The 14,116-nt window shown below is 47.4% G+C and overlaps 1 protein-coding gene across 1 annotated transcript in view; it reads left to right on the top strand.

Moving 5' to 3' along the window:
- The window catches only part of DNAH10 (dynein axonemal heavy chain 10), a 156,977-nt gene that overhangs the window by 129,159 nt on the left and 13,702 nt on the right, over positions 1-14,116 (top strand). Inside the window, exons 60-67 of the mRNA XM_061384586.1 lie at positions 290-507; positions 3,331-3,552; positions 3,749-3,896; positions 7,641-7,920; positions 9,101-9,330; positions 10,058-10,331; positions 12,865-12,969; positions 13,373-13,527. Of these exons, the coding sequence (XP_061240570.1) occupies positions 290-507; positions 3,331-3,552; positions 3,749-3,896; positions 7,641-7,920; positions 9,101-9,330; positions 10,058-10,331; positions 12,865-12,969; positions 13,373-13,527 (1,632 nt within the window). The remainder of the gene's footprint in view (positions 1-289; positions 508-3,330; positions 3,553-3,748; positions 3,897-7,640; positions 7,921-9,100; positions 9,331-10,057; positions 10,332-12,864; positions 12,970-13,372; positions 13,528-14,116) is intronic.

The raw sequence follows: 14,116 nt of genomic DNA, 5'->3' as shown, positions 1-14,116 counted from the left end.
ACCATTGAAAAGGTTCCTAAGAGGAGAAGCCACGTGCCTTGCTATGGGTGGCCCCAGAGGATAGGGACAATGATAGAAATGCAGGTGGAGGAATTCCCTGGCAGTTTAGTGGTTAAGACTCAGTGCTTTCACTGCTGTGGGCCTGGGTTCAGTTCCTGGTCAGGGAACTAAGAACCCACAAGCTGCATGGAGCGGCAAAAAAAAAAAAAAATAGCCAGGTGTGAGACTGTCTTATCTGCACCTCACAACTGTCCTTTTGCCTACTGTTTTGGAAATTGTCTTCACTTAGGTGGCCAGGCTGGAGCGGAATTTTTACCTTACCAAACGTGAGCTGGAGAAGATCCAGAATGAGCTGGCAGCGATCCAGAGGGAACTGGAAGCTCTGGGGGCCAAATATGAGGCGGCCATACTGGAGAAGCAGAAACTGCAAGAGGAAGCCGAGATCATGGAGAGACGGCTGATTGCGGCTGACAAGCTCATCTCGGGGTTGGGCTCAGAGAATGTCAGGTCAGCCTGAGTAATGGGCCCTCCTGCTAAGTGGCTCTAAGCCACACTTTGAGGGGATTTTAAAAAATTAATATTTATTTGTTTGTTTCTTGGTTGCACTGGGTCTTGGTTGTGGTATGTGGGATCCAATTCCCTCACCAGGGATCGACCCAAGGCCCCCTGCATTGCGAGCATGGAGTCTTAACCACTGGACCAGGGAAAGTCTGAAAACCTGTGGTTTGTGAGTGAACATCAGCAACAGAATTTCTCACCATATGGAATCTTTATTCTACACTGCATTTTGAGCTGAAAACCATGTGAAAAAGTTCTGATTTTACTATTATCATGTCTAAGATGGATAATGCCTGTTTTATAGATTCTTTTTCTTTAATTAAGATTTTTTGATGTTTAAAGTCTTGATTGAATTTGTTACAATATTGCTTCTATTTTATGTTTTGGTATTTTGGCCATGAGGCATGTGGGATCCTCCTTCCCTGACCAGAGATTGAACCCCCTTGAAAGTCAAAGTTTTAACCACTGCACCACCAGGGAAGTCTCCTCTCTCTCTCTCTCTCTCTATATATATATATCTTCTTTTAAAATTAGGTCTCAGAAGGCAATGGCACCCCACTCCAGTATTCTTGCCTGGAAAATCCCATGGACGGAGGAGCCTGGTAGGCTGCAGTCCATGGGGTCGCTAAGAGTCAGACACGACTGAGCAACTTCACTTTCACTTTTCACTTTCATGCATTGGAGAAGGAAATGGCAACCCACTCCATTGTTCCTGCCTGGAGAATCCCAGGGACGGGGGAGCCTGGTGGGCTGCCGTCTATGGGGTCGCACAGAGTCGGACACAACTGAAGTGACTTAGCAGCAGTGTTACTGAATGACTGTTAAGGAGAGGGAGTGCAGCGGTGGAGACAGGGAGAAACTAGTGCCCTGGAGCCTGGGAATGTTTGTTTCTTTTTTTTAATTTTAATTGGAGGCTAATTATTTTACAATATTGTAGTGGGTTTTGCCATACATTGACATGAATCAGCCATGGGTGTACATGTGTTCCCCATCCTGAACCCCCTCCTACCTCCCTCCCCATCCCATCCTTCAGGGTCATCCCAGTGCACCAGCCCTGAGCATCTTGCTTCATGCATCAAACCTGGACTGGCGATCTGTTTCACATATGATAATATACATGTTTCAATGCTATTCTCTCAAATCATCCCACCCTCGCCTTCTCCCACATAGTCCAAAAGACTGTTCTATACATCTGTGTCTCTTTTGCTGTCTCGCATTTAGGGTCATCGTTACCATCTTTCTAAATTCCATATATATGCATTAGAATACTGTATTGGTGTTTTTCTTTCTGACTTACTTCACTCTGTATAATAGGCTCCAGTTTCATCCACCTCATTAGTACTGATTCAAATGTATTCTTTTTAATGGCTGAGTAATACTCCATTGTGTATATGTACCACAGCTTTCTTATCCATTTCTCTGCCAATGGACATCCAGGTTGCTTCCATGTCCTGGCTATTATAAACAGTGCTGCAATGAACATTGGGGTACATGTGTCTCTTTCAATTCTGGTTTCCTCGGTGTGTATGCCCAGTAGTGGGATTGCTGAGTTATATGGCAGTTCAATTTCCAGTTTTTTAAGGAATCTCCACACTGAACAGAATGTTTGTTTCTTGATGACCTTTAACCCCAAGTCCTTTCTGGACCCGTCTGGAGGAGGACCTTCTCTGTTGCTGGTGCCCCTTGTGGCTGGTTCACTCCTGACCTTCACTTTTAAGCAGGTGGAGCTGTTTGATGCTTACGGGCAAGGGGATCACTGGGCCACAGATGGTCCACTGGATGTGATGCAGTTTCTAACCTGAAACCTGTAAAAATGTATAGAAAACGCTGGAAAATATTGCTTGCTTGTGGGAAACAAACCATTTTCCATATGTCTAAAATCTGGAAAGGCTTCCCTGGTGGTTTAGTGGCTAAGGCTCCGTGCTCCCAAAGCAGGGGGCCCGGGTTCCATCCCACATAGCTTCCTGTGTAGCTCAGTCGGTAAAGCATCTGCTGGCAATGTGGGAAACCCAGGTTCAATTCCTGGGTCAGGAAGTTCCTCTAGAGAAGGAAATGGCAACCCACTCCAGTATTCTTGCCTGGAGAATCCCGTGGACAGAGAAGCCTGGCGGGCTACAGTCCATGGGATGGCAAGAGTTGGACACGACTAGGTGCTTTGTTTCTTTTGGGTTCCATCCCTGGTCAGGGAACTAGATCCCACATGCCGCTAACTGAGGAGTTCCCATGCCCCCCGAGATCCCATGGCCTGATGAAGATTGGGAAGACCCCATGTGCTGCAATGAAGACTCGGCACAGCCAAATAAACACTAACAAATAAAATCTAGAAGACTTTGGCCGCTTACTAGAAGAGGCCAAATGAAACACCTGCTTTCTTTTTTCTTGGTCAGAATTTTGTCACCCAGTAGGATAGGGGCTCATGCTCTGCTGGCATGTTTATAAGCTATTGGTTAGGCGTTTGGAAACAATTCGATTACAACTTAATGCATATCTTTGAGACCAAATGTATCCCCCAAACATTTATTGAGGCCCCGGTTAGATGCTGGGTTCTGCTGAGCACCTGGGATTGAACAAAGCCTTTGAAAACATTGGGTTCACTAGGCGGGGAACTGGCAAAGTGAGCCAGTGGTCTCTGTTCTCAACAAGAAAAGAGTATCTCAGGAAACGTTTCCTTCTGGCGAGCCCCCTCCTGGCCACCTTCTTCTAGAAGGTTCCTGTGGGTTGTCCCGGAAGGTGATGCCTCAGGGCAGCCCCTGCCTCTGTCTCCTGTGCCAGGTGGCTGAACGATTTGGATGAGCTGATGCACCGGCGGGTGAAGTTGCTGGGCGACTGCCTGCTGTGCGCAGCCTTCCTGAGCTATGAGGGCGCCTTCACGTGGGAATTCCGGGATGAGATGGTCAACCAGGTATGGCAGAACGACATCCTGGAGCGGGGGATACCCCTGAGCCAGCCCTTCCGACTGGAGAACCTGCTCACGGACGACGTGGAGATCAGCAGGTGAGGGTGACCCCGAGCTGGGAGGACCAGGGGAGCCTCGGGGCAGCGTGCAGAGCTGGCGGTATGCCTGCCTGACCCACCTTCACAGAGACTGCAGGGAGCAGCTGACCGCCCAGCTTCCCTGATTTGGATGCTCCCGGTCAGTTCACAACTCAGCCAGAAAAGTCCCCATTTCCCCTGTCGCTGTCCCTTCCAGGTGGGGCTCCCAGGGGCTGCCCCCTGACGAGCTCTCGGTTCAGAATGGCATCCTCACCACCCGGGCCAGCCGCTTCCCCCTCTGCATCGACCCCCAGCAGCAGGCCCTCAACTGGATAAAGAGAAAAGAGGAGAAGAACAACCTGCGGGTACGGCCGCCCCCTCCCTCCATGTCCTCGCCCTCCTGCTGCACTGGGGCCCAGCTCTGTTCTCCCAGTATTCCCGAGCCTCCAGGAAGGCCAAGCTGAAATGCCACCATCCCGAGGCCCCAGGCAGACTGTCCCCTTCCTGGCCCCTCCACCCCATTGAGTCTTGGAGGGTGGCTTGTGAACCACCTTGAATCTGACCCTACGCTCTGCCCTGGTGGCTCAGACAGGAGCCTGCAGTACAGGAGACCCAGGTTCAATCCCTGGGTTGGGAAATCCCCTGGAGAAGGGCATGGCAACCCACTCCAGTATTCTTACCTGGGAAATCCCGTGGACAGAGGAGCCTGGTGGGCTACAGTCTATGGGATCACAAGGAGTCAGACACGACTGAGTGACTAACACTTTTTTTGCCCTGTATGTTGCCTCCCAGGCTGTGAGCAACCTAAAGGCAAAGTCAGTTCAGTCAGTTCCGTCACTCAGTCACGTCCGACTCTTTGAGACCCGTGGACTGCAGCACGTCAGGCTCCCCTGTCTATTACCAGCTCTTGGAGCTTGCTCAAACTCATGTCCATCGAGTCAGTGATGCCATCCAACCATCTCATCCTCTGTCATCCCCTTCTCCTCCCACCTTCAATCTTTCCCAGCAGCAGGGTCTTTTCCAGTGAGTCAGCTTTTATCAGGGGGCCAAAGTTTTGGAGTTTAAGCTTCAGCACCAGTCCTTCCAATGAATATTCAGGACTGATTTCCTTTAGGATTGACTGGTTTGATCTCCTTGCAGTCCAAGGGACTCTCAAGTCTTCTCCAACACCATGGTTCAAAAGCAGCAATTCTTTGGCACTTAGCTTTCTCTATAGTCCAACTCTCACATCCATACATGACTACTGGAAAAACCATAGCTTTGACTAGACAGACCTTTGTTGGCAAAGTGATGTCTCTGCTTTTTAATATGCTGTCTCAGTTGGTTATAGCTTTTCTTCCAAGGAGCAAACATCTTTTAATTTCATGGCTGCAGTCATCATCTGCAGTGATTTTGGAGCCCCCCAAAATAAAGTCTGTCACTGTATCCATTGTTTCCCCATCTACTTGCCATGAAGTGATGGGACCAGATGCCATGATCTTAGTTTTCTGAATGTTGAGCTTTAAGCCAACTTTTTCACTCTTCCTCTTTCACTTTCTTCAAGAGGCTCTTTAGTTCTTCTTTACTTTCTGCCATAAGGATGATGTCATCTGAGTATCTGAGGTTATTGATATTTCTCCCAGCAATCTTGATTCCAGCTTGTGCCTCATCCAGCCCAGCGTTTCGCATGATGTATTCTGCATATAAGTTAAATAAGCAGGGTGACAGCCTTGATGTACTCCTTTCCCGATGTGGAACCAGTCTGTTGTTCCACGTCCAGGCAAAAGCAGTACTTTATTCATCTTTGCATCCTGCCCAAGCAGTGCAGGGCTGGGAGGCCTTAGCTTGATCACTTTCTTTTTGGATGGCAGAGGAGGGGCTTGATTGAGATAAAATTTGCCTACCATATAATCCCCCCATTGGAAGCATACAGTTCCGTGGGTCTTAGTATATTACACACCGAGTTGTGTAACAATCACCAGGACCAGTTTTTATCACTCCCCCCGAGAAGATACTGTGTCCTTTAGCCATCACCGCCTCCCAAACTTTCACTTCCCCTCCTGCCCACTCACCCACCCCAGCCTCTGGCAACCACTGATATATTATGCATCTCTATAGATTTGTGTATTCTGGACATTTCCAGTGAATGGGATCATACAGCCTGTGGCCTTTTGTGACTGTCTTCTTTCACTTAGCAACATGTTTTTCAAAGTTCATTTTCCCTGCTTAGCAAAGCCAACGTTTTTAACAGACTTTGTTCAAGTCCAGGGCTCAGCAGAACCCAGGATCTAACAGGGGACTCGATAAATGTTTGAGGGATGCATTTTGTCTCCAAGATATGTGTTAAGCAGTAACCACGGTGTTTCCAAACACTTAACACATATTGTAGTTTATAACAGTACTTCACTCCTTCTCAGGGCTTAATAGTAGTCCATTGCATGGGTGGACCACAAACTGTTTATCTACATATCAGCTGATGGACATTTGTGTTTTTTCTACTCTTTGGCTGTCCTGAATAGTGCTGCTGTGAACATTCACATGCAAGTTTTTTGTGGGCATGTGTTTTTAATTTTCTTGGGTGAAATCACTGGGGCTCAATTACTGAAATAATTAACAAATTCATGATTTTAAAAAATATTTTCCGTATTTTTTCTGGTCTTCCTTCCTGGTATGTACATGCGTTTAGGAGAAGCATCCCAAGGTCAGGGGAACATCTGTCCCTAAACTTCACATACAGCTATTGTAGGATAAGTATCATTAATGCAGGAATATTTCTTGACATCCCTCTTCCCTGAGTCTGCCAGAGAGTTTTGCAATTGCCAGCCCACTCCTAGCCCCCAATCCTACTCCTATTCCCATCCTATCTCTTTTTAAAAAAATAGATATTGTAGGTCTTATTTTATTTATTTATTTGTGGCTGCACTGAGTCTTTGCTGCTGCCTGAGGGCTTTCTCTAGATGTGGTGAGCAGGGGCCACTCTGTAGTTGTGGGATGTAGGCTTCTCACTGCAGTGGCTTCTCTTGCTGTGGAGCATGGGCTCTAGGGCTTGTGGGCTTCAGCTGTTGCCTCTTGCAGGCTCTAGGGCAAGGGCTTGGTAGTTGTGACACATGGAGTTAGTTGCCCTGCGTCACGGGGCGTCTTTCCAGGCCAGGCATCCAACCCGTGTCCCCTGCAATGGCAGGTGGATTCTTATGCACTGGATTACCAGGGAAGTCTCCCATCCTATGTCTTAAAGAGGGAAGGCTCAACTTATGGGGTGAGAGGCTAAGTACACCAATGTAATAAGATAGGGTAGAGAGGAAGGGAAGAGGAAGCCCCAGGGGCTGGAATAGAGGAAGAGTTTTTACAGATGTTTTGAGGAATGAGATCAGGAAGCAGTTGCAAGGTTTGGAGGGAAGTGAACAAAAGAGAGAAGATTAACGCAAACATTTTTTGTGTTTTGTGGGCTCAGTGTTTGGACTCTTTTCGAGGTTTTCTGAGAGATGTGATGAGATTCTCTCCTGATCACTTTTTTTTTTAAATTATTTTTGACTGTGCTGGGTCTTCACTTGCTGCGTGGGCTTTTCTCTAGTTGCGGCCAGTGGGGGCTACTCTCTAGCTGTGGTACATGGGCTTCTCATCGCAATGGCTTCTCTTATTGCACTGCACAAGCTCTAGGGTGTGGGGGCTTCAGGAGCTGTGGCACATGGGCTCAGTAGCTGTGGCTCCGGGGATCTAGACTGCAGGCTCAGTAGCTGTGGAGCATGGGCTTAGTTGCTCCATGGCATGTGGGTTATTCCTGGATCAGGGATTGAACCCATGTCTCCTGCCTTGGCAAGTGGATTCTTTACCACTGAGCCACCGGGGAAGCCCGGAAGGTGGATTCTTAATCACTGGACCACTGGGGAAGTCCTCTCCTGATCGCCTTTGGCTGCTGAACTGTGCTTTCGAATAAGGCTGCTTGGAGCCTGACCCTCATGGATTTCTGGGTTTATACGGGTTCCACACCCTGCTTCTGTCCCTCTTCTGTTTTTCTCTCTGCCTCCCTTCAAGGTGCTCACACATCCACTGCCGCCTCCAAGGACTTTTTTTTTTCCCCTTGAATTTGGCAAATCAGCTGATTCTTAGCCTTTGCCTCCCCGCCCTTGCAGGTGGCATCCTTTAATGACCCCGACTTCCTCAAGCAGCTGGAAATGTCCATAAAGTATGGGACCCCCTTCCTGTTCCACGATGTGGATGAGTACATCGACCCTGTGATTGACAATGTCTTAGAAAAAAACATTAAGGTCTCCCAAGGACGGCAGTTTATCATTCTGGGAGACAAGGAAGTGGACTATGATTCGAATTTCAGACTGTATCTGAACACCAAGCTGGCCAACCCCAGATACAGCCCTTCCGTGTTTGGGAAAGCCATGGTGATCAATTATACTGGTAAGGATGTACAGAAGGTCAGTGTCAAATTTAGGTGGAGACACATTCGGAGCTGGAGGCTCTCATGGGACTTCATTTCATTGTGAATCATTCTCCGAGTCACACCTTTCATAGTCAGTCCATCATTACTTGGTCTTCCCCAGAGGCTCAGCAGGTAAAGAACCTGCCTGCAATGCAGGAGACCTGGGTTCTATTCCTGGGCTGAGAAGATCCCTTGGAGAAGGAAATGGCAACCCACTCCAGTATTCTTGCCTGGGAAATCCCCTGGACAGAGGAGCCTGGTGGGCTACAGTCCAGGGAGTTGCAAAGAGTTGGACATGACTGAGCAACTGAGCATACACGCCTAGAAGTTCTTAATGAGGAAGGAACATCTAGAAGGTTCTGGGGCCCTGTAGAAGGCAATGAGTTATGTGTCTTGAGACATGATAAGTCTGGACCACAGGACTCAGACATTCACACTCGGAGCCAGGTGAGACCCCTCTCTGCTGGGGCAGAAAGCTACTCTCTGTTTGTGTATTTAAATATATGGCTTGGTTTTAGGTTTTCTTCTTCCTCTCAGTTGAATTCTGTTAGGAATCAAACGTCATCTTCCACATTTTCTAGATGGTCACACAGGTTCCTAGATGGGTTAATCAAGTTTACGTAGGCTTTAGGGGATTCCCTGGCAGCCCAGTGGTTAGGACTGGGAGCTTTCACTGCCAAGGGCTTGGGTTCGATCCCTGATTGGGGAACTGAGTACCCGCAAGCCATAAGGTATGGCCAAAAAGAATTGGGTTATGCTTTCAGCAAGGGTCCCCCCAAGTGTAGGAGCCCCGAATTTGATCTTAATGCATCATCTCTCTTGCTGTTCACCTCTCCACGTAACAGCATCTCTGTTTCAATCTGTCCAATATTTTTCACCTGGGGCTTTATAATGTTTTTTAATTAAATTATTTTTTAATTGAAGGATAATTGTGTTGGTTTCTATCAAACATCAACATGAATCAGCCATAGGTGTACATATGTCCTTCCCTCTTGAACCTCCCTGAAGAATGGTTTTGATAGAAGAGTGAGTCCTCATGTTCCTGAGATGCTGGGCCCACCCTCCTGTCATCCCAGGCGCCACTGTGTAGGGGAGAACACACAGGGACCAGCTTGTTGGGGGGACGGCAGTAAAGGGCCTCCCTCTGTCCCCCCACAGTCACGCTGAAAGGCCTGGAGGACCAGCTGCTAAGCGTGCTGGTGGCCTACGAGAGGCGCGAGCTGGAGGAGCAGAGGGAGCACCTTATCCAGGAGACGAGTGAGAACAAGAACTTGCTGAAGGACCTGGAGGACTCCCTCCTCCGGGAGCTGGCCACCTCCACGGGGAACATGCTGGACAATGTGGAGTTGGTGCAGACCCTGGAGGAGACCAAGTCCAAAGCTACGGAGGTATGAACTGCAGTGGAGGGAAAATACTTCCGTCCTGGCCCTGGAGCCCCAGGGGTGTTCCCAGGGACCCCTGTGCCTCAGGTCAACCTCTTTCAATCAAGAGTGATAGAAAACCCAGCCCCACTTGTCTCACGTCCAAAGAGAATTTATCCTCTTAGAAAACAGGAAAGTCCAGAATGGCTTCAGGCAGGGCTGGATCCAGGACTCCAAATATCATTAAGACACAGTGTTTCTCCATGTCTGGGCTTGACTTTCTGCTGTGTTGGCTTCCTTCTCTGCCTCCCTGTGGAGCCAAGCTTCCCTCATGGTCACAGGCTGGGTCTGTCCCCTTCCTTTCCCCGAAGAGAAGAGTGAGAATCTTCTACATTACATGCTCACCCCAAGTCACTCCCATGGCCTTGGGATGCCACGTGTGGATTAGTGGGACCTGAGTCACATGCTGCTTTCCTAGAGATGGGCTTGAGCCCCACATATGAATGAAAGGAGGAAATTGTGTCTCGAAATCAAACTCAGGGACGGTTATTAGAAGAAGGGGGCACAGGGCCATGAGAGTCAAGCCACAAACACCTATCTACACCTCGAAAGAGGGTGGGAGCCCTTCCTATGAGCACCTCCTGGGTTTCTTTGCTGCCACCCTCTCCCTCACTCCCGGCTTCTTACTTTTTGCCCCCAGTTCATAAGTCTTCCTGGTTATGGCCTTAAGTGGCAACATGCAGCTCTTCTTTAGGTATCAGAGAAGCTCAAGCTGGCGGAGAAGACGGCCCTGGACATTGACCGGCTGCGGGATGGCTACCGGCCGGCCGCTCGGAGGGGGGCCATCCTGTTCTTTGTGCTGTCGGAGATGGCGCTGGTCAACTCCATGTACCAGTACTCCCTGATCGCCTTCCTGGAGGTCTTCGGCTTGTCGCTCAAGAAGTCGCTGCCTGACTCCATTCTTATGAAGCGATTGAAGAACATTATGGACACGTTGACCTTCAACATCTATAACTATGGCTGTACAGGTAAGTACCTCTTTGCAATGATTAGGACCAATGTGCCCTGTGTTTCCAAATGTTTTCTTCTTATAAGAACACCAGTCAGATTAGGTGAGGACCCATCCTAAACACTTCATTTTATTTTTTGAATTCATGTTTATTGATGTACAGTTGTTATACAATGCTGTGTTAGTTTCAGGTGTACGGCCAAGTGAATCAGTTGCATACATCCACTTTTTATGATTCTGTTTGCACATAGGTCATTACAGAGTATTGAGTAGAGTTCCCTGTGCTAGACAGGAGGTCCTTCAGTTCAGTTCAGTTCAGTCGCTCAGTCGTGTCCGACTCTTTGTGACCCCATGAATTGCAGCATGCCAGGCCTCCCTGTCCATCACCAACTGCCAGAGTTCACCCAAACCCATGTCCACTGAGTCGGTGATGCCATCCAGCCATCTCATCCTGTGTCATCCCCTTCTCTTCCTGCCCCCAATCCCTCCCAGTATCAGAGTCTTTTCCAATGAGTCAACTCTTTGCATCAGGTGGCCAAAGTACTGGAGTTTCAGCTTTAGCATCAGTCCTTCCAATGAACACCCAGGACTGATCTCCTTTAGAATGGACTGGTTGGATCTCCCTGCAGTCCAAGGGACTCTCAAGAGTCTTCTCCAACACCACAGTTCAAAAGCATCAATTCTTTGGTGCTCGGCTTTCTTCATAGTCCAACTCTCACATCCATACATGACTACTGGAAAAACCATAGCCTTGACTAGACGGACCTTTGTTGGCAAAGTAATGTCTCTGCTTTTGAATATGCTATCTAGGTTGGTCATAACTTTCCTTCCAAGAAGTAAGAATCTTTTAATTTCATGGCTGCAATAGTTATCTATTTTGTACATGCCTGTGTGCATGTTAAGTTTCTTCAGTCGTGTCCAACTCTTTGCGACCCCATTGACTGTAGCCCTCCAGGCTTCCCTGTCCATGGGGATTCTCCAGGCAACAATACTGGAATTGGTTGCCATTCCCCCCTCCAGGGGATCTTTCTGACCCAGGGAGCGAACCCACGTCTCTTATGTCTCCTGCATCAGCAAGTGGGTTCTTTGCCATTAGCGCCACCTGAGAAGCCGTTTTATAACTGTATGTGTATGTCCATCCCAATCTCCCAATTTATCCCTCCCCATTTCCTTTCCCCCTTGGTAACTGTAAGTTTGTTTTCTATATCTGTGGCGCTTGTCCTGATTTGTGAATAGGTTATTTGGTACCATTTTTTAGATTCCGCATAGAAGTGCTATCATATGATATTTGTCTATCTCTGTTTAACTTACTTCATTCAGTACGACGATCCCTAAGTCCATCCATGTCATTGAAAACAGTGTTATTTTGTTCTTTTTTTTTTTTTTAAATGGCTGAGTAACCTCATCACCTCTTAGAAGTCCTGTCTCCAGTTCTGAGGTATGGGGGATTAGGGCTTCAACTTACAGATTTTCAGGAGACGCAATTCAGCTCGTACCAGTTAGGCAGGAAAAATGTTGAGGACTATTGTTCCTATAGGCCTTACTTAAGTAACCAACTCTTCTAACACGTATAAAGTAGAATTCAAATCTCAGATTTTGACTTACACTTTTTTTTTTCAGGACATATTTTTTCTGGTTAAAAAAAAAAAAAGAAAAGAACTCTATTGTTTTGCATCTTCCTATTCATAAAGAGTCTGTTGATGGAATGAGCCTACTCTGTAATAGAGACTGGCCATATCTGGCCCACTGTATGTTTTTGTAAATAAAGTTTTATTGGCACACAGCCATTCCCATTTCTATAAATATCCGTCCATGGTGGCTTTCACAGTACAGTGGCAGAGCTGAGTAGTTATGACAGAGACTGTCTAGCCTGCAGAGCCAAGATAATTCACTCTCTGACCCTTTATAGCATCTTTTCTACTGTAAGAGCTTTTGCTTTGAGTTTTGGGTAATTGACTAGCACTTCATTCAGAAGGTGGCTCTGAACCTCAATCATACTGCCCTTCATCAGCTTGGGGACCCCCCTCCTCTTCCCAGGAGGGTGTGGTAAGTGCTTCCCAGAGACATGACCATTCCTGATACAAACAATTGAGGGTCACTTCCCACTGCACTTTTGAGCATGACTGTCAGTTGAGTTCATGTGTTTTTTGTTTTTGTTTTTTGGCTGTGCTGGGTCTTAAATGTGGTGCTAGGGCTCTTCACTGCAGTGTGCAGACTTCTCCAGTTGCAGGGCATGGACTTCTCTCTAGTTGTGATGGGTGGGCTAGGTTGCCCCATGGCGTGCAGGACCCTGGTTTCCTGACCAAGGATTAAACCTGTATTCTCCAGCATTGGAAGGCAGACTCCCGTCCCCTGGACTACCAGGGAAGTCCCCAAGGTCAGTTTTGCACTCAGATATTCACGGACACCAAATGCAAAGATGCCTAAATGCACCTAACTGTGCAGTTGAGGTGTTTCATCTCATTTCTCTAAAATTTAAGCAAGTGATGCATAAGAAACCCAGTGTTTAAATGTATTTATTTTATCCAGACCCATCTGTTGTTTCTCCTCAGGGTTGTTTGAGAGGCACAAGTTACTTTTTTCTTTCAATATGACTATCAAGATAGAACAAGCAGAGGGGAGAGTCCCCCAGGAAGAATTAGATTTCTTCTTGAAAGGTAATGAGCTTGTCTCGTTTCATGCTTTCCAACTCCCTGGACCCACAGTGCACACGCATAGGAGTTTGTTCACTAAACGACAACAGTAATTTTCCATCCTTAAAACCTGACTTCCAGTAGCACTGCTTTAGTAAACAACTCAGTTGACAGTTCCAGCCTCAGATATGGCTCGAGTTAATTTAGAGCAACCAGGCTCTGCCTTAAGGCTACCCTGAGACTGGAAACCACTCAGAGCTTCCTGGCTGGAGTCACAGACAGTGAAGAGGAAGCCAATGCCCCCTTCTCTTTCCAACCCATTTTGAGAAGTGAATTTCCCCCAAAGTGAGAGAAGTCCCAGTATAGAGCTGCTTGCACTTCCTGGTGTGTTGATGTCAGCTGTTTATGTCTCTCCTATTGTCATTAGGAAACATTTCCCTGGAGAAAAGCAAACGAACCAAGCCCTGTGCTTGGTTGTCTGACCAGGGATGGGAAGATATCATGCTTCTGTCAGAGGTATTTCCGGACAACTTTGGGAATCTTCCTGCTGATGTGGAGAAACATCTGACTGTCTGGCAGGAGGTGAGCTCATGTTCCCTTTCTGCTTCTTCCCTTCCTTGCGTGTTGGTAATCTCCATACTTAATCTGTAGCCTAACTCCTTACAAGTGAGAAGATATGTCTCTGAATGACTCATGCAGAGGGTAGCCAAGGCCCTCCACCTCCCTGATGGAATCCTCCTTTATCTGCTTCAGCTGGTTTTGTGGGAGAGCCATCCATCTTTCTGTCCCTATGTTTATCTCTCTGTCCATCCACCCTTTCATCTATCCGTCCACCCATCTGTCCATCTGTCTACCCATCCATCCATCCATCCATTTATCTATTAATATCTGTCCATCCGTCCATCCATCCGTCTATCTTTCCAGCCATCCATTCATCCAAGATGCTTTCTGAGCCTCTGTGGATTGACTGTGTCCATTGATGGGCACTGTGGACTCAACGACTCAACAGTGTTATAATAAGACTCAATTCCTTTCTTTCTAAAGTTCACAGTTTTGGAGGATAAAAAAAAAATGACAGAGCTCCCTAAAATCGCCTGTAAATTTCATCCCTTTACAGAGGCTTTTGAGACTTTCACCTAAAAAGGGGGCCCTATCTCATTTCTGAGTTGAT

The sequence above is a fragment of the Bos javanicus genome, chromosome 17 (genome assembly GCF_032452875.1).
Source record: "Bos javanicus breed banteng chromosome 17, ARS-OSU_banteng_1.0, whole genome shotgun sequence".
Taxonomy (NCBI): Eukaryota; Metazoa; Chordata; class Mammalia; order Artiodactyla; family Bovidae; genus Bos; species Bos javanicus.
Note: the sequence above shows the minus strand (reverse complement) of the source record. Positions and strands in the feature narration are given on the sequence as shown.